Source organism: Haliotis cracherodii, unplaced genomic scaffold (assembly GCF_022045235.1).
Source record: "Haliotis cracherodii isolate W230 unplaced genomic scaffold, xgHalCrac1.p SCAF_17, whole genome shotgun sequence".
NCBI classification, from domain to species: domain Eukaryota; kingdom Metazoa; phylum Mollusca; class Gastropoda; order Lepetellida; family Haliotidae; genus Haliotis; species Haliotis cracherodii.
The window spans coordinates 29,331,911-29,357,331 of NW_027266272.1; the positions used below are offsets into that span (position 1 = coordinate 29,331,911).

General features: G+C 40.7%; 2 protein-coding genes across 2 annotated transcripts in view; both read right to left on the reverse strand.

Annotated features, from left to right (window-relative positions):
• Positions 1-931: 931 nt before the first annotated feature.
• On the reverse strand, positions 932-9,692 carry LOC139465046 (tubulin alpha chain, testis-specific-like). Its single transcript, XM_071246740.1, has 3 exons — positions 9,569-9,692; positions 4,027-4,249; positions 932-3,214 (listed from the first exon to the last, which is right to left on the reverse strand). Exons 1-3 carry the CDS (start codon positions 9,569-9,571, stop codon positions 2,085-2,087), a joined length of 1,356 nt encoding a protein of 451 aa, XP_071102841.1. The 5' UTR covers positions 9,572-9,692; the 3' UTR covers positions 932-2,084.
• A 5,237-nt stretch (positions 9,693-14,929) lies between these two features.
• The window catches only part of LOC139465047 (integrin beta-PS-like), a 44,373-nt gene continuing 33,881 nt past the window's right edge, over positions 14,930-25,421 (reverse strand). The window contains exons 16-23 of the mRNA XM_071246741.1: positions 24,646-24,791; positions 23,853-24,010; positions 22,855-22,964; positions 21,970-22,062; positions 20,214-20,343; positions 19,376-19,495; positions 17,786-17,952; positions 14,930-17,539 (exon numbers count right to left, since the gene is read on the reverse strand). Coding sequence (XP_071102842.1) covers positions 17,444-17,539; positions 17,786-17,952; positions 19,376-19,495; positions 20,214-20,343; positions 21,970-22,062; positions 22,855-22,964; positions 23,853-24,010; positions 24,646-24,791 — 1,020 coding nt within the window. The 3' untranslated portion in view covers positions 14,930-17,443. The remainder of the gene's footprint in view (positions 17,540-17,785; positions 17,953-19,375; positions 19,496-20,213; positions 20,344-21,969; positions 22,063-22,854; positions 22,965-23,852; positions 24,011-24,645; positions 24,792-25,421) is intronic.

Genomic DNA, 25,421 nt, shown 5'->3' on the forward strand with positions numbered 1-25,421 from the left:
AAGCAGTAAGATCGCTTTCGCGAACGGGACCCGGTTCTTGTTTTGTCTGATGGATTTCCAAGAATTTGCCATACCTAATTTTGAACTTTTGAACTATTCAACTGTGACAGCGTTAGAAACTGTCGCCGGAGTCTCGTCATCTTACAGACTTGTGATTCATTCCATCCAAGAATTGACCATGTATTGAGTTTACTTTGCCAAACAAACCACAAGGGCGGATCCAGCATTCTTGGAGGCATGGGAGGGGTCCAAAAATATCATCATCCCCTCTGTTGATTTTGTACTGCATACAACATACTGCATTTTGTAATCAAAGGTGTGTGTGCGAGCGCGCGCGCGCGCGCGTGTGTGTGTGACGCGACACCCCCCCCCCACGACCACCACCACCACCACCATCCCCACCACCACCACCACCAGGAGCTGCCTGTGAACCTTATGAGGATTCTGAGTCTCCAGGGGGCGCGTCCAAGGCGCCGCAATTGGCAGTGGTCCCTTTGATCCCTGTGATCGTGGGTTCGAATCCCGGTTCGCCCCAATTATGTTTCTTGGTTTGTGAGCACCATACTCTTGCTTGTGGGTTTCACCAAAATGGTAAACGTGTGAGACCTGCATCACCTCGGGCTTTCCTCCCACAATCAGGTGACATACCGTGATAAAACTGGAATACTGTTAAAGCGGCGTTAAACCAACTTACTCACTCACTCTGGGTCATTCATATCAGTGCATACTAATGAGGATCAGTTGTTGGTATCGAACCAAGACCTCCGGCGTGACGTGCAACACTTTAACCACTTGCCTACATCACCGCCCCGACCTTCATGGTGATTGAAGTGAGCGCTGAAGTACGCTGAAATATTGCGTTAGACAGTATTCACTCAGTCGTTACTCTATCCAAAGTCTTCAATCAAGAACGCAACATTTGTTGTTTGTTTTACACTTTATTTCCTGCTGTTAATGGTGTAGCATTGAGCATTGAATGTACTGGTGGTGGAACGCAACAACCAACACATAATGGTGGACGATTATAGTGTTCCAAGTAAAATATAACAACAACAAATACACTAGAGATTCTATGGGTTATTGCATAGATATCCTCAGTACTTAAAATGCTGTCACGGTTTGTGATAAAGGAAAACGGCAACGAGATATAGCTAACAATGTATATGTGTTAATACCTTTCTAGTGATGCGTATTCTAGTTGTTGCAGATTTCGGGTAGCACTAGCAGCATCCCAGATGTTATAATCAATAAAGGACTCGGGAGAAGTTGTGGCGTAGCAAGAAAACGTACAACTTCCCGAGGCAAGAGAGTTAACTGACTATAAATGTCCAATTTCCACTGGACTTTTAAAGTCAGTTAACTCTCTTGCCTCGGGAAGCTGGAAAACGTACAACTTTATGGATAACAACTTCTGGTTTATTGCATATAGCGACGTTTCGATGGAGATTCTTATGTTATCAAGCTGGAGTGACTACAGCCAAGTGATGAGAGGTATATATGCATGATGGGATGCTTTGTCTATGCATAGTCTCATCAAAATGGCGTCACGAACTAGACACCCGGTTCGTAAACAACATGGATTTCATCGTGCAGATTTGCAAAGCATGTGTACCGCCAACTGCTTCGACAGATAGTTTGCAAATCTGTTTATGCTTTTAATCAAGGTGCTCAAGTGATCTGATGCACTACGCGGGATAAGACCCGTTTTATTACAATATAGATCTTGTTTTGAAGCAAATACAAGTGATATGAGAGGTGGAATCTGATTAGTCAATAGGTGGGACATAGAAGGGACATAACTCGTAATAGCCACTGGTGGCAATGCGATCGAGCATGGAAATTCCAGCGTAGTTCGGCAAGGGTGGGAATTGGACTTTTATAATTAGTTAACGCCCTTGCCTCGGAAAGGTGCGGTCGCTTTATGCAATAAACCAGAAGTTGTTATCCATACAGTTGTACGTTTTCTCACCAACGTCTAGAATGCCAATCAAACAGTTAAACAGTTGTGGTGTAGCTCCAGTGAATGGTAGGAGAACAGGTACCCAACAACGTCCATTCTAGCACAGCAGAGATGCTACAGAGTTCTAATATTCTTCCTCTCCCTCTCCTTCCTCAACTTCCACTGAATCGACCCCAACCTCCTCGTAGTCTTTCTCCAGGGCTGCCAAGTCCTCACGGGCCTCGGAGAACTCTCCCTCCTCCATACCCTCACCCACGTACCAGTGGACGAAGGCACGCTTGGCGTACATCAGATCAAACTTGTGGTCAAGACGAGCCCAGGCCTCGGCGATAGCTGTAGTGTTGCTCAACATACAGACGGCTCTCTGGACCTTGGCCAGGTCACCCCCTGGGACAGCTGTTGGTGGTTGGTAGTTGATGCCGACCTTGAAACCAGTGGGACACCAGTCGACGAACTGGATGGACCTCTTGGTCTTGATGGTGGCGATGGCAGCGTTGACATCCTTTGGGACGACATCACCGCGGAAGAGCATGCAGCATGCCATGTATTTCCCGTGACGGGGGTCGCATTTGACCATCTGGTTCGCAGGTTCAAAACAGGAATTGGTTATCTCAGCTACAGAGAGCTGTTCATGATAAGCCTTTTCAGCTGATACGACCGGTGCGTATGTTACCAGGGGGAAGTGGATGCGAGGGTAAGGAACAAGATTGGTCTGAAATTCTGTCAGATCCACGTTCAAGGCGCCATCAAACCTGAGGGATGCTGTTATGGAACTTACGACTTGGCCGATAAGACGGTTGAGGTTTGTGTACGTTGGACGCTCAATGTCCAGATTCCGTCTGCAGATGTCGTAGATGGCCTCATTGTCGACCATGAAGGCGCAGTCGGAGTGTTCCAGGGTGGTGTGGGTAGTCAAGATGGCGTTGTAGGGCTCCACGACGGCGGTAGACACCTGAGGGGCGGGGTAGATCGAAAACTCAAGCTTGGATTTCTTGCCGTAGTCGACGCTGAGACGCTCCATCAACAGAGAGGTGAAGCCGGAGCCAGTGCCGCCACCGAAGCTGTGGAAGATGAGGAAGCCCTGGAGTCCAGTGCACTGGTCAGACAACTTTCGTATGCGGTCAAGGACGAGGTCGACGATTTCCTTGCCGATGGTGTAGTGGCCACGGGCGTAGTTGTTGGCGGCGTCCTCCTTGCCGGTGATCAGCTGCTCGGGGTGGAACAGCTGGCGGTAGATGCCTTGACGGATCTCATCTGAGGAGACAATCATTGGAGTTTTATTACATGTGACTTCTCATGCTCATGGTTAGCTATTGGGTCGATGAAGACATTTTCTAATAGAAAATAGACAATTCATAAGCTAAGGTAATTACACCCTGTCTAAACGAGCACCCCTCTAATCCATTTCTTTTTATTGTTCATAGAGAAACCGTTGTATTATTTGTAAGCTATCACGATACATGTTCATACTTTTTTTTCCAATTCCTATGGCAATCGTTGTGTAATTTGTCATATATCAAAGAAAACCCTGTCTAAGCCAAACACCTGCACAATCCGCTTGTTTTCCTTGTTCCTAGAGAAACCTTTGTATAACTTGCAATCTATCACGAAAAGTGTACCCTGTCTAAACACCTCCATAAACCTGTATCCTGTCCTGTCCGTAGAGAATCCGTTTTAGACAGTGTGAACTTATAACAATAATCGTTCACGAATCGTTGCCCTCGTCAGTATTAATACTTTCCATGGACAGAATAGATCCCAAGTACTTGTGTTGTCGCCTATTGCGACTATAGGGTGACGGAGCCTATTCTGATCCTGAAGACCTATTTAAACCCGGATCTTCACGGGTCTATTATTCTGACCCTGATCCATAAGGGGTAAAGGTATAATTATTCAGTGCATTCATATTCTATGGAATCCTAGTAGGGACATTGTTTTTGTAAGGGCGACAACGCCACAGGGTCCCTTCTTGGATTTCATACATTTCATGCATATAATTTCATATAGACACAGTGAAACAACGGGACTATGGTCTTTGCGTTCTCGTTTCGTTGCCGCTGCCTCACCTACGACTGTGGGTTCAAGGTCGACGAAGACGGCCCTGGGCACGTGTTTCCCTGCTCCAGTCTCGCTGAAGAAGGTGTTGAAGGAGTCGTCCGCACACCCGATAGCTTTGTCTGAGGGCATGATCCCATCTGGTTGAATGCCATGTTCCAGGCAGTATAGTTCCCAGCATGCATTGCCGATCTGGACACCAGCCTGGCCCACGTGGATAGAGATACACTCGCGCTGAAATCGAGATACAACAGTTACAACAAATTCAGTGCATTAATGAAGCGCCTGACAATCAACGCGGAAAGATGCCTGAACACAATGCTAGTACCCTACTCAGTGTGCACTTGAATTTAATTCCCAGCTCCCTGTGTAGCTTCCTAGGCGAGAGAAGGTTAACGTCCTCGTCCTACCGGGTACCCATTTACTACTCTCTGAACAGCAGCATATTTCACTTGCTTAGTGAGACACCACCAGTAACACCAAGCTTGCCGAACATGGTCATCCATCCACCTACTCTCCGCGCTGACCTGACACGGTTAATTTTAAACGTCAACGTTAGCGAATAACCAGTCTCCATGGTCAGAAGAAACAGATTCTTTTGGGAAAATAGCGGTGAATATTATATGAATGGATCACTTAAAATCAGTGATGACACCAGGGGTTCGCGAAAAGGGTAAGCATGTCCTGGATCAACGAAGTGAAGCCACCAGATTATAACGTTATGAACATTGGTCTTTAGCAAATAGTTCTAAAATGTTCCATTATACACTTTTCAAAAATTCATTTAGCCTAGAGTTGTATTTGTCTGCTATCACTATCAACAAATTTCGTGTTGCACTAGCCCAGTTTCGCTGTAGCTCCCACACTCTCCACATTGAGACTGGTAGATACGTTAATACTCCACGAGAGCAGAGATTGTGCAATAGTTGCAACCAAAGATATGTCGAGAATGAATATAATTTTTTTATTAATTTGTAACGCTTATGATGAACTTCGTCATCAGTATTTACAACAGAAGTATTTTGTACATCCTACTCTTGCTAAATTCAATATGCTTATGGCGGTAAACAATGAAACTGTTATTAGAAATGTTGCAACTTTATATACCATGCTATACATGTTAGACTACAAACACTAAGCATATAACTGTCAATGATGGACCAAATAGTGTACCATGGGCCGCTGGCCTACACATGTACATGAATAAAAAATTGAACGTTATGATGAAGAAAATGTAGAGCAGCGTCAATTATCATAAATACTGATGACAAAAAACTGACACAAATGCCTCTAGATTTGAACACATTATGATGTAATCAACAGGAGACACTAGCCAAAATTCAGCTTACTCAGGCTGTCATTTTCACAGAAGATGAAAAAAATCAAGAGCCTGGTAAAACACAGAGGCCTCAAAAAGAGACCCTAACACGGAACACATGTATTGAGCCTCACTGAAACAATATATATATATATCAAATGTTATTACATTTGAACAAAAATGTCTGAGTTATGGACACATATAGGTTTTTCAATATGGCTGCTGTGGCAAAATTGGGATCAGCTTTGTTGGTCCAGTTCTTCCCGTGACGATGTTGACCAGCGAAGCCGCAGTCGACCGAAAAGCAGGCCACGGGGTAAGTTCGTTTGACTTTCAATCAGACGAGCCAAATGTCATCCCAAATTAATACTGTCGGTACACCTTCCGGCCAAAACTATCAGTAATCAGCGACTGTTTAAATAGTGAAAGGTCTTGATATATTTGAATAGAAAATTATACCACTGACACTCAAAATATACTTTAATATGGACATTGACATGAATGCAATAACTGTTATTTAAATTATACAAATACAATGTGCCTACTAATTGGATTTTACGCCACGAGGCCTCTAAACCTGAAATATAGAATCTTGGTATAATTCTAGATAAACGCTACACAAACTGTGAGACGATGATATGATAAATTCAACTACACAAGAAATGGTCGATGCGAACCTTTTATTGATTCGTCTTCATATATATCCGCACAATTGCGCTCTGACATTTCGGCAAGCCTCGCGTTCTTCCGCCTTCGTTTTCATATGCGTCATCACCGATATCAACTATGTGGAGATTTGCTTTGGCTTGTTAAAATTTCCAGTTTCCCTTGATCGGCAGGTCCCTTATTTTCCAAAAGATGATGTTTAAGAAATGTCAGGAAACGTTTTCATCTCAATTTCAATGATGTGAGCATCTGATATATACTCTTAAAAAAAAGAAACGCACAGGTGATAATGATAAGCATTTATGAAGGACAATAACACATGGTAATCATGGATATAATGGCATTGTTGGAATCATTAAAACGCAGCAATAACGAATTGCAAACCCCAAATGTAACAATTCAGAAAAGTAACACAACGTCATAAATAGTTGGGGTTCTCGGTTGCGTCTAGTGATCCGTACACTCAGGGGGGATGAGGAGCCAGCCGGACAGTACTCCTAAGACCTTGTCCTTTGTCACCTTCCGTGTACTGTCTTCATATCTGACACATGTCCACTGTCCTTACCCTGTGTCACTTATGTCCTTACCCTGTGTCCCTTATGTCCTTACCCTGTGTCACTTATGTCCTTACCCTGTGTCACTTATGTCCTTACCCTGTGTCCCTTATGTCCTTACCCTGTGTCACTTATGTCCTTACCCTGTGTCACTTATGTCCTTACCCTGTGTCACTTATGTCCTTACCCTGTGCCACTTATGTCCTTACCCTGTCACTTATGTCCTTACCCTGTGTCACTTATGTCCTTACCCTGTGTCACTTATGTCTTTACCCTGTGTCCCTTATGTCCTTACCCTGTGTCCCTTATGTCCTTACCCTGTGCCACTTATGTCCTTACCCTGTGTCACTTATGTCATTATCTCTTACTTCTGTCATTAGTGTAGCAATATCTTACTTCTGTCATTAGTGTAGTTATATCTTACTTCTGTCATTAGTGTAGTTATATCTTACTTCTGTCATTAGTGTAGCAATATCTTACTTCTGTCATTAGTGTAGTTATATCTTACTTCTGTCATTAGTGTAGTTATATCTTACTTCTGTCATTAGTGTAGCAATATCTTACTTCTGTCATTAGTGTAGTTATATCTTACTTCTGTCATTAGTGTAGTTATATCTTACTTCTGTCACTTATGTCATTATCTCTTACTTCTGTCACTTATGTCATTATCTCTTACTTCTGTCATTAGTGTAGTAATATCTTACTTCTGTCATGAGTGTAGTTATATCTTACGTCTGTCATTAGAGTAGATGTATCTTACTTCTGTCATTAGAGTAGTAATATATTACTTCTGGCATGAGTGTATTCATATCTTACTTCTGTCATTATTGTAGTATCATCTTACTTCTGTCATTAGTGTAGTATTATCTTACTTCTGTCATTAGTGTAGTAATATATTACTTCTGTCATTAGTGTAGTAATAACTTACTTATGTCATTAGTGTAGTTTTCAGTAATATCTTACTTCTATGATGAGTGTAGTCATATCTTACTTCTGTCATTAGAGTAGTAATATCTTACTTCTGTCATTAGTGTAGTTATATCTTACTTCTGTCATTAGTGTAGTAATCTCTTGCTTCTGTCATTAGAGTAGTAATATCTTACTTCTGTCATTAGTGTAGTTATATCTTACTTCTGTCATTAGTGTAGCAATATCTTACTTCTGTCATTAGTGTAGTTATATCTTACTTCTGTCATTAGTGTAGTTATATCTTACTTCTGTCATTAGTGTAGCAATATCTTACTTCTGTCATTAGTGTAGTTATATCTTACTTCTGTCACTTATGTCATTATCTCTTACTTCTGTCACTTATGTCATTATCTCTTACTTCTGTCATTAGTGTAGTTATATCTTACGTCTGTCATTAGAGTAGATGTACCTTACTTCTGTCATTAGAGTAGTAATATATTACTTCTGGCATGAGTGTATTCATATCTTACTTCTGTCATTATTGTAGTATCATCTTACTTCTGTCATTAGTGTAGTAATATATTACTTCTGTCATTAGTGTAGTAATAACTTACTTCTGTCATTAGTGTAGTTTTCAGTAATATCTTACTTCTATCATGAGTGTAGTCATATCTTACTTCTGTCATTAGTGTAGTAATATCTTACTTCTGTCATTAGTGTTGTTATATCTTACTTCTGCTATTAGTGTAGTTATATCTTACTTCTGCTATTAGTGTAGTCATATCTTACTTCTGTCATTAGAATAGTTATATCTTACTTCTGTCATAAGTGTAGTTATATCTTACGTCTGTCATTAGAGTAGATGTATCTTACTTCTGTCATTAGAGTAGTAATATCTTACTTCTGTCATTAGTGTAGTCATATCTTACTTCTGTCATTAGTGTAGTAATCTCTTGCTTCTGTCATTAGTGTAATTATATCTTACTTCTGCCATTAGTGTAGTTATATCTTACTTCTGGCATTAGTGTAGTTTTCAGTAATATCTTACTTCTGTCATTAGTGTAGTAATATCTTACTTCTGTCATTAGTGTAGTAATCTCTTGCTTCTGTCATTAGTGTAATTATATCTTACTTCTGCCATTAGTGTAGTTATATCTTACTTCTGGCATTAGTGTAGTTTTCAGTAATATCTTACTTCTGTCATAAGTGTAGTAATATCTTACTTCTGTCATTAGAGTAGTTATAACACTTCTGTCATAAGTGTGGTTATATCATACTTCTGTCATTACTGTATAATGTGTGTCACTTCCGTCGTTAGTGTACGTTATAGCTCACTTAATGACTGTATGTTATTTCTCCCTTCTGTTGTTTGTGTACGTTATATAATACTTCTGTCGTCATTGTACATTATATCTTGTTTCTGATGTTGGTCTACAACCTGTGTCACATTGCAGCCGATGAACATGACATAACACTACTGCGTACATTATGTATCACTATATGATGTCTCTGTGACAGGTTGGTTATCCTTGATAACATGATGTTAGCAGTGTAAAGGTGACTCATATTTAATTTATGAGACATGATGATCATTGAGCATTTAATTATACATATCGGCTCTAAGTGTTTGAAAAGGTGTAGAAGGTGTGTGTGGGGGTTGTGGGTGGGGTTGTGGGTGAGGTTAGGGGATCAACGAGTCTAGGGGGCCTGGTTAATCCGACTACACTGCTGACACAAGAAGACAGTGGTATGACAGTCTAGACCGATAGCCTGACCACAAGATAGATAAAGACGGAATCTACGTCATCATGCATATATCAGTGGAAGCGAAATGGTGTCATTCAGTCATCAGATATCGCTTTATAAGCATCGGCCTTTAAATCTATCTGATAAGGCGTTAATACGGGAACACTCCCATCACCCTTTACCAAGGTGATATAAATCAACCAATTACTTTTGTCGGAGGCATCTAATGGCGGATGTATCTCTTGTTACTGGAGAGAGAGCGGCGTAACCTGTGTTGTGCCTGTCGGTTCCAGCAGTCGCAGGGAACTTCCCAAAATATCCCATACATTATAAACTCGAACATAACGCAATTGAACTTACCATCGTGAAGTAACGGCAGTGCTATGTATGTGATTCCTGCTCACACAGACGGAGTCGGAGTCTGAAGTGAGAGAGTGGTACCGAGGACTTGGAGTCGGTGTATTTATACCCGCTGCGGACACATGATGTGCCCTGTACGCAAGCATTGGTTGGCGCCATGGTAACCAAATCAATTCCTTTTCGTCATAATGCTGTGGAATTCCGCTATTTTGGCTGCAGTGTGGTTACAGCGTGGCAGTACATCACGTGTAGACACATGTTGACTTGTGGATGTAGCGCTGGGTTCTTGTTCGTGCATAGCTATATAGCAAATGCGTAGTCACTTTAGGCACACTGGGGATAGGGTCGTAGGGTTGCCTTGTGTTCAAAGCGCTCGCTCGTCATGCCCGGGTTCGATTCTGTATGTGTCTTCTTGTATCTCACTATTTCTACAATATTTCAAAAGGTCACTCACTCATTCACTCACTCACTCACTCACTCACTCACTTCGCTCTGCTCCATGACATGGAATATCTTAATTCTAAAATAGACCTCTAAACCAGTCTACATGATAAACCTAACTTGCATACTTTTTTAGCATTAGGACATATATATTAATAATTAATACAGAAAATTAAGATTTAACAATCTCAATGAAATCAGCTTTATAAGTTTATAAAAATTATTGTTAATAAGTGTTGGTAAAATCAACACCCCAGTGTCTTCATAATTCCCTAGCATGGTGCATCATTTCCTCGTTTTTTTTACCAAATAATATGAGACCTACATAACTTTGTGCGTTACCCCAACCTATAAATGCAAACCCAACTCACTCACGCATTCTGTGAACCTGAAAACTGACATACTCTGTTATTAGTATAATGTTAGTGAGTGATTGAGTTGGGTTTAGCGCCGCTTTGAACAGTATTCTATATATCACGTCATTGGGTAATGGTACCTGCTGTAGATCTATACGACGGTGGAATAGATGTTTTATATAAAACCAAAACCATTCTAAAAAGCGCAAGCAAGCTCAAACAGCATCAGGGCGAAATGTATGTTTGAGGAGAAACAGGCATTTTGTAATGAACTATTTCATTGACTAATATGTTAGTCTTACGTCGACCATAACGTTCAAATAAGAGGATTTTGAATGACCTGAATCCAACGTGCTAGGACTGCCAGTTGGTCGGGCCAGGTCCCCCTTTAATATGTTACACAAAGCAGGAATCAATAAACCTCACACAGAGGCTGTGGGGATGTTCCCCATCACGTCTCCAGCACGGCAGCACCATGCCACTTTCACCTTCCCCATGTGGTAAGTGTTTGTCTGGTCGATATCATGTCCAAACCTGCATGTACAACTAGCTGCCCCCCCCCCCCCCCCCCCCCCCCAACCATGGATGCGACAAAGAGAAAGCTTGCACCATACACCAACTTTAAGATGCGTGACATGGATAGTCTGCACACGTTTAGGATACATTCTTCTAAACACGTCAAGTGACTGACTTCAATACCTGTTTGTATCCTTCTTAACATATCACATAACACATAACATATCAATACCAGTTTACATCCTTCTTCATTGTGATTGACATCAATACCAGTTTACATCCTTCTTAACTGTGTGTTCCCCTTCAAGTGACTGATATCAATACCAGTTTACATCCTTCTTAACTGTGTGTTCCACTTCAAGTGACTGATATCAATACCAGTTTACATCCTTCTTAACTGTGTGTTCCACTTCTAGTGACTGATATCAATACCAGTTTACATCCTTCTTCACTGTGATTGACATCAATACCAGTTTACATCCTTCTTAACTGTGTGTTCCCCTTCAAGTGACTGATATCAATACCAGTTTACATCCTTCTTCATTGTGATTGACATCAATACCAGTTTACATCCTTCTTAACTGTGTGTTCCCCTTCAATTGGCTGATATCAATACCAGTTTACATCCTTCTTAACTGTGTGTTCCACTTCAAGTGACTGATATCAATACCAGTTTACATCCTTCTTCACTGTGATTGACATCAATACCAGTTTACATCCTTCTTAACTGTGTGTTCCCCTTCAATTGGCTGATATCAATACCAGTTTACATCCATCTTAACTGTGTGTTCCACTTCAAGTGACTGATATCAATACCAGTTTACATCCTTCTTCACTGTGATTGACATCAATACCAGTTTACATCCTTCTTAACTGTGTGTTCCACTTCAAGTGACTGATATCAATACCAGTTTACATCCTTCTTAACTGTGTGTTCCACTTCAAGTGACTGATATCAATACCAGTTTACATCCTTCTTCACTGTGATTGACATCAATACCAGTTTACATCCTTCTTAACTGTGTGTTCCCCTTCAAGTGACTGATATCAATACCAGTTTACATCCTTCTTCATTGTGATTGACATCAATACCAGTTTACATCCTTCTTAACTGTGTGTTCCCCTTCAATTGGCTGATATCAATACCAGTTTACATCCTTCTTAACTGTGTGTTCCACTTCAAGTGACTGATATCAATACCAGTTTACATCCTTCTTCACTGTGATTGACATCAATACCAGTTTACATCCTTCTTAACTGTGTGTTCCACTTCAAGTGACTGATATCAATACCAGTTTACATCCTTCTTCATTGTGATTGACATCAATACCAGTTTACATCCTTCTTAACTGTGTGTTCCCCTTCAATTGGCTGATATCAATACCAGTTTACATCCTTCTTAACTGTGTGTTTCCCTTCAATTGGCTGATATCAATACCAGTTTACATCCTTCTTAACTGTGTGTTTCCCTTCACTTGGCTGATATCAATACCAGTTTACATCCTTCTTAACTGTGTGTTCCCCTTCAATTGGCTGATATCAATACCAGTTTACATCCTTCTTAACTGTGTGTTTCCCTTCAATTGACTGACATCAATTCTAGTTTACGCCCTTCTTAGCCGTGTTCCCTGTCAATTGACTGACTTCCACCTCTCGAATCACTTGCATTTGTTTTAAACAAAATGGCTGCCCCCAGTCACGACGATCTGATAGATAATCAAGATCAATATTGTGATAAAACGGGGCTTACATCGCGAAGTGCATCAAATCACGTGAGCACCTTGATTAAAAACTTGAAAAGATTTGGAAAATATCTGTTGACAACGAGGTGGCGGTGCACATGCTGTGAAGCCCACAATCGACCGAAATCTGCATGACACTTTACGAACCCGATATCGATTTCGGTGCGCGATTTTGATTGGACTATACATAGACTCGTTAGTCCAGCCAGAATGTAACTCAGTAATACCAGCCTAGTTCGGCAAGGGTGAAAACTGAACTTTTATAATCAGTTGCCTCGGGAAGATGGTGATTGACATGCTAGTTTCGTCATTCTTCCTGTCCGTGGTCCACATAGAGAATACACAAAACAAAGTATTGTGTAAAAGCTGCCTTTAATGGTATAAACATATGTTGATATACAGTATGTAAAACAATTCAGTATTGATGCGTATATCTGCAGTTATGGACAGGCAGCACAAACCCACGACTGTAAATGCATGTAACAAATCTTCCATCCTGCTTTGGTGGCTGTAGGAAAACCATCTGGGATCGATGATCGCAAACACAAGTTTAAATTATTGTCATTGCATCTATAGTAGATCATCAACAATATGGTTTCATCATAACTCTATATTTACTGTCACCAAACCAGGCAGTGCTAATATATTGTTCGAAATAACCAGGCACGATGATGAGCAACATTTATAAAAACTGTTCACAACCTATGTGTTAAAACACAGACTTTGGGGGTGATAACTGGTTCACACGAACGAATTCTAGTCACAAATACTCGTCCTATGAAAACTATATATAAATGAAATCTAATATTTAAAATATGCATAACTGGTTAGTCGACTGGGGTTTCTGTCTTTTCACGGGTGGACACTTTTCTGTGCAGGGAAACTTAAAACGATGGGGTCATATAAAGTTTAAAGTTGAAACGCTGGTGAGATCAGGTATGGTCCACGAAACCATAGACGAACCTATGACAGATCGAATTGCGGCATCCTGGCTGTCCATGTTCCCTTTAATTTCAAGGCCGGTAGAAGATCATTTTGCCACATATTTAACACCAAAGCAATTATTGTTGGCTGCAAAAATTAATTTCATTTCATAAAATGTCGTGAAGAAAAGTTACCATTCCTGCCCCCACACCTCATCCCTTGTGTATCCTGCCGTGATATAGCTCCAATTGCGGCGTATAACAACACTCACTCACCCACATGTAAACACTAGGATCTTTTACACAGGATATATGATATATGATATTATGCATACATTATGTGATATTATGCTTACACAAGCTCTAACCTAGCGGTGTTCCTAATTTGGATTGTGGATCTAAAGGCAAGCACCATTAACTAAGGACTGGCAGGTTCCTTCTGCGGCACCATGTAGACAGTGGAATCCGGCAGTGTAGAGCAGCTTCAAATAATATCATTAAAATCAGATCTAGTTCTTGCTTCCGGTAAACAGAGAGCTGAGGACGCCCCATTATTGGTCACTTCAGTACGACCTAGCGCGAACTTTGACTGACTAATGAAATGACTGACAAGAAGTCCACATTAGCGAATCAGAAAGCTGCTTCTCGAGCCATACTAGACTATGGCGACTCCATTTCAGACTACGCTTGAAAACTATTTTGACAAAGTTCTCGATTCAAAATCTGAAAACTGAACTAAAGAACTTTCTCTAATGTCTAATATATCGTCAAGATTGCGTGGCAGTACTTCGCACGGGACGATCAAATGCTTATCCCATTGGAGCGAGAGAAAGACGATGATTTTGGCGGAATAACCCGTACAGGCCGTGATTGTCGTTCAGAATACCCCGTGGTAACCTTTTTGAGGTTGCATGATAAGAAAACAAATTCCGACTGTCACTTTCCTGATCTGGTAAGCGACTATCCGATTGGTCGGATGACACGTAATTGAAGTTGAATCTTTGTAAGGAGGCAGCGAGAACCACGGACCAATTTCACCGTCCGTACGAGAACTAAGATCTGATTTTTATGGGATTTAGCTTCATGTGAAATATGCAGTCATATCCTGCTGGACAATACTGACTTGGTTTAAATATATATTCAGATATACGGTTGTTGTATTGGTGGAATTATATATTCTTTTCTGCGATATTTAAATTTTCTGAACCGAACAGACATGCGTAGAGGTAATACCTTAAAGTTGTGACGTCAGTACATGGCGAACTGACAAGAAGGATATGATGATATTTGGTACTGTAACTGGCACGAGATGATCGCGTGACGAGTACAGTAAGTGCCACAAGGTGACCACGTGACAAGTACAGTAAATTGCGCATTGTGACAAGTGCAGTAACTATCACAAGACTGTCCTTATGTGTTCTCACTGACACACATGACCCTGTGTCTACCACAGAGGCCCAACATACAGACATGACCCTGTGTCTACCACAGAGGCCCAACATACAGACATGACCCTGTGTCTACCACAGAGGCCCAACATACAGACATGACCCTGTGTCTACCACAGAGGCCCAACATACAGACATGACCCTGTGTCTACCACAGAGGCCCAACATACAGACATGACCCTGTGTCTACCACAGAGGCCCAACATACAGACATGACCCTGTGTCTACCACAGAGGCCCAACTGACAGACATGATCCTGTGTCTACCATAGAGACCCACTTACAGACATGGCCTTGTGTCTACCATAGAGGCCCACTTACACACATGACCTTGTGTCTACCATAGAGGCCCAACTTACAGACATGGCCCTGTCTACCACAGAGGCTATCTTACACACATGGCCCTGTGTCTACCACAGAGGCCCAACTTGCAGACATGGCCCTGTGTCTACCACAGAGACCCACTTACACACATGACCCTGTGTCTACCACAGAGGCCCAACTTACAGACATGGCCCTGTGTCTACCACAGAGACCCACTTACAGACATGGCCCTGTGTCTACCACAGAGACCCAACTTACAGACATGGCCCTGTGTCTACCACAGAGACCCACTTACACACATGGCCCTGTGTCTACCACAGAGACCCACTTACAGACATGGCCCTGTGTCTACCACAGAGGCCCAACTTACACACATGGCCCTGTGTCTACCACAGAGGCCCAACTTACACACATGGCCCTGTGTCTACCACAGAGACCCACTTACACACATGGCCCTGTGTCTACCACAGAGACCCACTTACAGACATGTACGCATACACTATGACTAACAAAAGGTGAATCTGAACAGACAAAATCAACATTGGTGTAAGTGTCACATGCGGTGAAAGAGCTACTTTGGCAAAGTGTCAGTACAATGTAATGTCCTACACCATCTGCACGCTCCCGTGTGTGGAGTATGTATCACAGACAATACAGGATCGTTACACGGACAGACTCAAACAAATGCAAGTATATTCACATCTTGATTCTCAGTCATTCAATATGCAGACTATGGTTACTAGGTTACATTATAACAAATCAGAGGGGAATGTTTTGAATTCATGTTTTGGGGTACATTTGGAATATGGTGTTGATAGGTTTTTTTTGTGTTGTGAGAGTTTGTTGTGTGGTTTGGTTGAGGTTAAGTTGTGTTGTGAAATTATGTGTTGTGTTGATCGGTAGTTGAGGGGCGCTAGAGCGATTCGGGGTCCCCAATACATCAAGCTTGTCACAAGAGCCAACATAAATAAGGAATGGTGGTAAAGCTTGGTGACTTGGCTGATTGCATTGTACTCCGACCACGCTCTCACCAACTGGTGAGTCTGGTAGTGACTCGATTACTTTCTGACCACCTTGATATAGCTGAAATATTGCTGTCTGTGGCGTTGAAAAACATTCACCCACTAACGTGTGCTGTGTTGAATGTGAGGAGTTGTATTGTGTGTTATGTGGGGTTATGTCATGTGGCATATAAGGGGCTTTCTTGTGAAGTATATAAGGGACTCTGTTGTCTGGCATGTAAGGAGCTTTGTGTGTAGTATGTAAGGGGCTCTATAGTGGGGCATGTAAGGGGCTTTGTTTTTGTAGTATGTAATGGGATATATTATCTGGCATATAAGGGGCTTTGTGTGTAGTATGTAAGGGGCTCGATTGCATGGCATGTAAGGGGCTCTATTGCATGGCATGTAAGGGGCTCTATTGTGTGGCATGTAAGGGGCTCTATTGCATGGCATGTAAGGGGCTCTATTGCATGGCATGTAAGGGGCTCTATTGTGTGGCAGGTAAGGGGCTCTATTGTGTGGCATGTAAGGGGCTCTATTTTGTGGCATGTAAGGGGCTCTATTGTGTGGCATGTAATGGGCTTTCTTGTGTAGAATGTAAGGGGCCCTATTGTGTTGTATGTAAGGCGTTTTATTGTGTAGTGTGTAAGAGCTCTATTGTGTGGTTTGTGTGATCATATTATGGAATATTTCAAGGGTTGTATTACGTGGTGCGTTAGAGTTTGTGCGTGTAATGAAGACGGGCTTGTAACGTTTTAGTGAAATAATGTCTTCAAAGAAGGTGCCCGAGACGAAGTCGTGTGTGGTGATACATCGGGGGTAGTTGCGGGGGCATAGAGTCCATTTGTTCACCGCTCATCTCGGACTTCTGAATTATGTGAAATAACTTTTGGAGAAACCAACTGGTCCCTCTAGATTGTCACTCTTCTCGAACTAATGGCCATGTTTGTCCCTCCACATGAAGGGCGTGATTGCCATTGCCACCCCGTTTCGTACATTCTTCCCCAGGATGTGTAGTACCTTCCCCTCAACACCAACAACTACTTCGCTGCTGACGACACAACATTGCCAAGGCGTGTTTGTTCTGAGCTGTTAACATATTGTTTTCTCGGCTCCAATGGTCCTTTAATTTTGTTCAAGGAGCGTTTCCTTTTCTTTGAGTGCTTTGTATGTGGGGTTCTGGTACGTTGACTTAGGGTCCCGGTAAATAGGATTACTCTCCTGGAAAAACAAATCAGAAATACAATATCAAACCATGACAGAACAGAAACATATCCTCTATTATCAACTTATTATGAGACTATTCGTGTCATAAATGCAGCGTAACCATTCAGTTGCAAGGGGTGTGGGTGGGGTAGGGTAGGGTGAGATAGGATAGAGAGGGAGAAGTAGGGTAGTGTGGGGGTGGTGGATGTCCTTATATGTTGGGATGCTAACCGATTATTTGACATTATTCACAACACTTACAGATTCCCATTTAGCTTTCTTTGACACTTTGAGGAACTCGGCGTATTCCTTGGCTTCTCTCCTTCTTTTAATGAAGAGGATGAGGAGGATGATAAGGATGCCTATGAAGAGGATGGCGAAAGGGATGCCCAGGGCGATGGCCATGACCGGTACCTCTTTGGGACACTCTGGAGGATCAAAGACAAGTTTTACAGCACAACACGGCAGGCAGAGCAAACGACAGCATACAAGACCTTCGTGACCACTCGTGTCATTCCGGGACAAGGTTACGGAATTAGACGAGTTGTGACAAATGCATATGACTTTAGCTTACTGTCAAAGAAAACGAAACCATGAAAGAACTGTTGGGCGGTGGTGATAAGAAGAAAGGTGGTTGTATTTCATCATTTTAAACAAAATCGATGACCTACAAATCGACTATTGTACATAATGTAAACAATGAAGTAGAGGGTGTGTGTATTGTTACTTATTGTCTTTATCGTAACTGGTAGTCAGAACCGGTGACTTAAAAAAGACAAGAGTCATCAGAAAGATGACATATCCCCCCGGCAGCTGTCTGTAAAGTAACCACAAGTAAATGTGCAATTCTGTATGTAATGAGTCAAGAGTTGAATGCTCTTGAAAAAGCATACATGTACATTGTTTACCCACAAAAGATCCACAATGGTCGCATCCATAGGAAATGGAAAGTAAAACAAGTGTTTTTGCTGTGGTTTTGTAATGCAAACTGGATGATGCGTGTGCAAAGTTTTGTGGAGAACTATCACACAGTTTCTCAGTTCTGTTCAAGAAATGAACCCCATCCCAAATTGAACCTAAGTCGAATTTGCTTCCGTGGAGACAGAAAACAGAAAATTAAATCCTTGAATAGCAAAAGGCACCAATTCAGTATGTAGTTTTAACCTATGAAAAGTAACATGAAGAAATATTCAACAGTTTTTGAGATCTGCTTCGGAAACTAATTATAACATCACTCACATAGTGAGCCTATGTCCAAAATGTTTGCATGAAAATTCGCAGTACCTAAGTCCATCTTGTTGCCATGGAAACGTAAAATTTCTAAATAGCAAAAGGCGGAACTTCACCACTTAAGTGTTATAAATGCAAAGTTTGATGAAGAAATATTTAACGGTTTTCAAGTTCTGCTCCGGAAACGATTCAGACAGACGGACTTACGGACGAACGGACGGACATGCCCTTGGCTATGTCCCCCCGCATTATATGCCGGGGGGATAAAAATGACATGCAAAACCGAAACAAATTTAAGATGCAAAGAAATACGTATATCTATTTTCGGGCTGACTAGAAACAATATTTTTATGAGCTACCGTACGTTGGTGAAGCATATAGATAAAAAGAAATGTACCGATGACCCTCAATATTTTTTTTTTTTTATTTGAAGTTTACATGATATACGGCTTTTCCATTAGACGTTCATACAGTTTGGCCCTCACTCTATGAAGGTTCATACTTCAATGAATTCACACAAAGTGAAGGTCAATTCTTAATTAATTTTTCGTCACAACTCGACCCTTTCCATAACCTGCATTCGGCCTCTCCCGGTATTAACACGAATGGCAGAACAAGTACCTTTCTTCTCTTGAATCTTGAGTACAATGTCGTTCTGTTCATTATATTCATAGCTGTAGAGTATGAGACACCCATCTTCTAGGTTAGAACGACACATCTTGATGCCATCCTGCGGGCGATCTGAAAGAGTATTTGTTGAATATTCATTTCTTATATTTTTGAAAAGTGGATTTGACCAAAAACTTCATTACTACTCTGAAAACAGCAGTCGAAACACTGCAGACTTAAAGTCCCAAACATGTGGTATGTGGATAAATTCATATATCAATTCTAGGTGTGGTAAATTGTGTACGTACATGTAGTTGTGGGCTCAAAACGACGTTCAGTGTTCAGCACAGAACAATTTTCTCAATATTATGTTTCTTTCTTGCGCTCATCCAACTATCAGCACTACCCAATATCTAAGTCAAGCTTAGAACATTTTTACCAGGCCTCGTATGGTACCCTTATCAAATATATCACCTTTTTTATTTGTTTCATATTTAGCCACCATCAAACGTGGATGTTCATTTGGCAACGGCAATAAATAAAACTTGCAAGTATGAGAAAAAAAGAGGCTAGATATCAACCATTTGAACGTGACTGATATGTTTCGTACCGATACTTCAATGTTTACCGTAAACTTAAAATTTCCATTGAGGCCCTGACCCTAACTCATAATTTGTATTTTCTCACACGTCGGGGTAATCAATAAGATTTACAAGTTGAAAATAATCAAGTCTTTCAAGAAATGTAGTTTGGTTGACGAGTGCTGATTAGGCATATGCTATTCAAGCATTTAGGACAGTCTGCGAAAATGGACAGGTTTTTAGTTAGATTATATATCCAACCACCTGACCTTCAACTGTACTCTGCTTCTCCCATGTCATCGTACACTCTCGCGTACAGCTGACAGAGTCATATTCCCCAGTGCCGAACCCCAAACACTGTGCACACGACTTGTATTGGCTGCATTTCGAGGGACAAGTCTGTAAAAACAGTAAATGTGAAATGTTGTGAATGACTGGCAAAGTAATCTCCATTTTGTTCGAGTATGCAACAACTAATATTTCATTATCATATCTAGAAACTACAAATTAATTATATATTACTTTTCTTTAATATAAACAATGTTTTTATGGCACTACTTATTTGCGAACTTTGGGACAAAGGCAGTAACACCTATAATACTTCAATGTAATAAATTTACAATACTATAAAGTATCACAACAATGTAAATGTTTGTAAAACACTACAATGTAAATGTATATAAAACACTACAATGTAAATGTATGTAAAACACTGCAATGTAAATGTATGTAAAACACTACAATGTAAATGTATGTAAAACACTGCAATGTAAATGTATGTACATCATCACTACAATATAAATGTATGTACATCATCACTACAATGTTAATGTATGTACATCATCACTACAATGTTAATGTTTGTACATCATCACTACAATGTAAATGTATGTACATCATCACTACAATGTTAATGTATGTACATCATCACTACAATGTAAATGTATGTAAAACACTACAATTTAAATGTATGTACATCACCACTACAATGTAAATGTATATACATCATCACTACAATGTCAATGTAAGTACATCATCACTACAATGTAAATGTATGTACATCATCACTACAATGTAAATGTATGTACATCATCACTACAATGTAAATGTATGTACATCACCACTACAATGTAAATGTATATACATCATCACTACAATGTAAATGTATGTAAAACTCTACAATGTAAATGTTTGTAAAACACTACAATGTAAATGTATGTAAAACACTACAATGTAAATGTATGTAAAACACTACAATGTAAACATATGTAAAACACTACAATGTAAATGCATGTACATCATCACTACAATGTAAATGTATGTACATCATCACTACAATGTAAATGTATGTAAAACACTACAATGTAAAACATATGTAAAACACTACAATGTAAATGTATGTAAAACACTACAATGTAAACATATGTAAAACACTACAATGTAAATGCATGTACATCATCACTACAATGTAAATGTATGTACATCATCACTACAATGTAAATGTATGTACATCATCACTACAATGTAAATGTATGTAAAACACTACAATGTAAATATATGTAAAACACTACAATGTAAATGTTTGTAAAACACTACAATGTAAATGTATGTAAAACACTACAATGTACACATATGTAAAACACTACAATGTAAATGCATATACATCATCACTACAATGTAAATGTATGTACATCATCACTACAATGTAAATGTATGTAAAACACTACAATGTAAACATATGTAAAACACTACAATGTAAATGTATGTAAAACACTACAATGTAAATGTTTGTAAAACACTACAATGTAAATGTATGTAAAACACTACAATGTAAATGTATGTAATACACTACAATGTAAACATATGTAAAACACTACAATGTAAATGCATGTACATCATCACTACAATGTAAATGTATGTACATCATCACTACAATGTAAATGTATGTAAAACACTACAATGTAAACATATGTAAAACACTACAATGTAAATGTATGTACATCATCACTACAATGTAAATGTTACCGGGCAGTCGGAGCATGTTGGCCCGATGTAGTTGGTCCCCTGTCGACACTCACACTTGCCGCATACACACTCGCCTTCCCCGTTACAGATCACCTGAAACCAGACGAGTGGCGATGGATACACGCATTGGAACCGTGCAAATATATGGCTAAAACATTAGCTGTAAGCGTTTTAGTTCAAATTGCGGTTCGTATCACAATATTTGTTTAAAACGTGTCTGACACGAGTCGTAAATATTGTTAATAAAACCAGATCTCTATAGCACTGTAGCTCACCTAGGTGTTTCTGGAATATTTCAACACTGGATTATAATGGTACCAGGGTATCAAAGAAGGTGCATAATTTGGAAATTTGGTGCCAATTGAGTAAAAAATGCTATTGGCAATAACGCTGCTGTGGTGGCCATGTTAGAAATCAAATCAAAATTCGCCGAACACATGTTAAAGCCGCAGTTGCTAAGATCATCATGTACAGAAAATGGTTTCAGGGATGTCGAAAATGCAGAAGGTCATGATAAACTGTACAATACGAAGGCCAACGACCACAGTAAGGGAAACCTACAGGCGCACGTCTCTGTCGCTCTGTTGACGAGCTGTCTTGTGACATCGCGAAAGTAATGACGTTACAACCTTCCATTGCTGACGTCATATCGACATGTTTCTTTTAAAAATAATAACAATATATTCCTCACATTATGTAATCAGTCTTCAAAACCCGTCTCAATATTGATATATGTCCTTCCATCGTGGAACATATATACCTTTTCTTAAGTCTCTCCTGTACATTTGGGTGTACATGTTAGCTGTACTATATTTAAAATCTTCAAACTAGCAGTGTTATGACTATAGGTTTGAACGTAAAATCCTTCAGTAGAAAATCACCTACCCCATTCTCAGCCTCGCATGTGTCGTTCCTCGTTGAGCAACCACAGTTGTCTCCCTTGAATCCAGGCAAACACTGACAGTTACCGCACTTGCACACACCGCGAGTTGGACCTAGACATCGATGGATGGTCATGATTACTTACATTTTAGCCAAATGTGTTTATAAGGCTAATGGACTATTCCCGTGACGATGTTTTTATTTATCATAAAGTATGTTTAGAAGCACATGTAAAGTTAGACTAACATTCAGCTGCTGAACTGAAAACATTTTAACATTTTCTTTTTGAATTTGTCTTGTAATACACGAATAATAGAAGGGACGCTGGAGAGGTATCATCCTGGGACTGAAGAAATTGAAACATGCTTGGATATTTTGTTTCAGGCCTTATTGAGAGATACATTTACAGTATTCATACTTCGTTGGGGACATCTAAAGATTTCAATTTTTTTAAACAAATATAAGAAAACCCATAAATTCTGCATTGAACGTTGACTTAACACACGTCATTCTGAAATGTATGATTTATTCATTAGGAGGTGGACACATTGAACATAAAACGTTCACAGGCTACCCTGGTTCGTCTTGATAACTTGCAACACGATATATCTAATAGTCCATATTATCATCAATATCATTATTCTCACTTATTAATGAATAACATGATCAAAGTTATTGTTGCCTTGGAGTGTACGTGCGCATGCACACGTGCATATCGGGTTGAACGTGGTCCCAATTTAGCTGTACTTGACGTACAAGTGGTCAGGGTCGGTTACCTGGTTGATTGCGTGTCATCGTACCCCAACGGCGTGGATCGTTGCTTATGATATTAATCACTGGATTGTCTGGTCCAGAGACGATGATTTACAGGCTGTCGCCACATAGCTGGAATATTGCTGAGTGCGGCGTTAAACAACAGACAAACAAAACTTCCCACCCACTTCCAAAAACAAACAAACAAAAACTACAGGCGGTGACTATGTTACAAAATGGAGACTTGCCTCCACACAGCTGAAGGTCGTAATAATCACAGGCGTAGTCGTTGCACTCGCAGAATGCGCGGCTGTAGCGCCGGGCGGTGTTGATCCCGATGGTGTAGCACTCGCATACTCCACACACACAGTCGCCATGGCCAGAACACACCACGGTGCTGTTGGGGCTGATCAGAGGGGGTTGAAATCAGATGACAGCTCAAATCAGAGGACGTGCACACAAAAAGGAAACTATGTGTGAGGACTCTCACTGGTATGTAATAAGGACTGGGATATCTCACTGGTATGTGATAAGGACTGACGTCTCTCACTTGCATAAAATAAGGAATGACGTCTCTTACTGGTATGCAATTTGGACTGGCGTCTCTTACTGGTACGTAATAAGGAATGACGTCTCTCGTTGGTACGTAATAAGGAATGACGTCTCTCGTTGGTACGTAATAAGGACTGGCGTATCTCACTGGTATGTAATAAGGACTGGCGTCTCCCACTGGGATGTAATAAGGACTGACGTCTCTCATTGGTACGTAATAAGGACTGACGTCTCTCACTAGTATGTAATAAGGACTGACGTCTCTCATTGGTACGTAATAAGGAATGAGGTATCAGATTGGTATGTAATAAGGACTGACGTCTCTCGCTAGTATGTAATAACGACTGACGTCTCTCGCTAGTATGTACTAAAGTCCTGACTTCACACTGGTATGCATTAGGTTAACTCCTTAAGGGTATCGCAGTTTTACGTCCAGGACCTGAATCAGCGACACCAGATGTTGGACTCAAGGGGTGAGTCTGTACTTACTCTTTCTGACACTTGGCGATGGACTCCTGACTGGACAGCTCGCCCTCGTCACACTCGCAAACTCGCCCGTACCGGTTTGGGTTGCACGTGCACTGACCACACTCAAATGTTCCATTACCACCGCTACACAAGTCGCTGGCTGGTTGCTGGGGAAGGAACGGAATGATTCAATGAACGAGGTAATTTGAACGCCGCTTTGACTAGATCTAAACTGTATGATTCTATTGCCAAGTCAAGATGTATGATCAGGAATAATCCGTGATTCAACTAACGACCAGTTGATCTTGACGCGGGTAAGGGACGCAACTCTGCGCAGCGAATTGCGGCGGCTGAGACCGCTGTGCCTCACATCTTCGGAGGTGTACAGAGACGGCACTGTATACTGTAACTTCTTCAACACCGTTTACTTAAGTATCAACACCTAGAGCTATGATAAAGGGTTATTTATGTACAACATCCCACTGCGGCATACAACAGTGATATCAACCTATACAGTATGGTTAAGATTTATGGATGACAAGTATATATACAGGTAGGAGGCAGTGTTTATACAGTAAAGTAGATATCAGGTGTGGTTACACTGGAGAGGAGAAGCCTGTTATGTCCACAAGAAGGGTAGTGAACATATTGACCGGAGAATATTCGGTGTAAGAAACTACACCGAAACGTCGCTCCTAATCGTTATAAAGAAGTTGTTCACCCATAAATCTTATCCTTACTTAGTACTACAATGTCTTCATGTCTCTCTGGGGCGGTCGGGTAGCCTAGTGGTTAAA

Bases quoted from the DNA above. Each gene is read 5' to 3' on its own strand.
- LOC139465046 (XM_071246740.1), bottom strand. The intron at 3,215-4,026 runs GTGAGGCAGCGG...TTGTCTCCTCAG, and splicing joins CCTTGAACCCACAGTCGTAG to ATGAGATCCGTCAAGGCATC.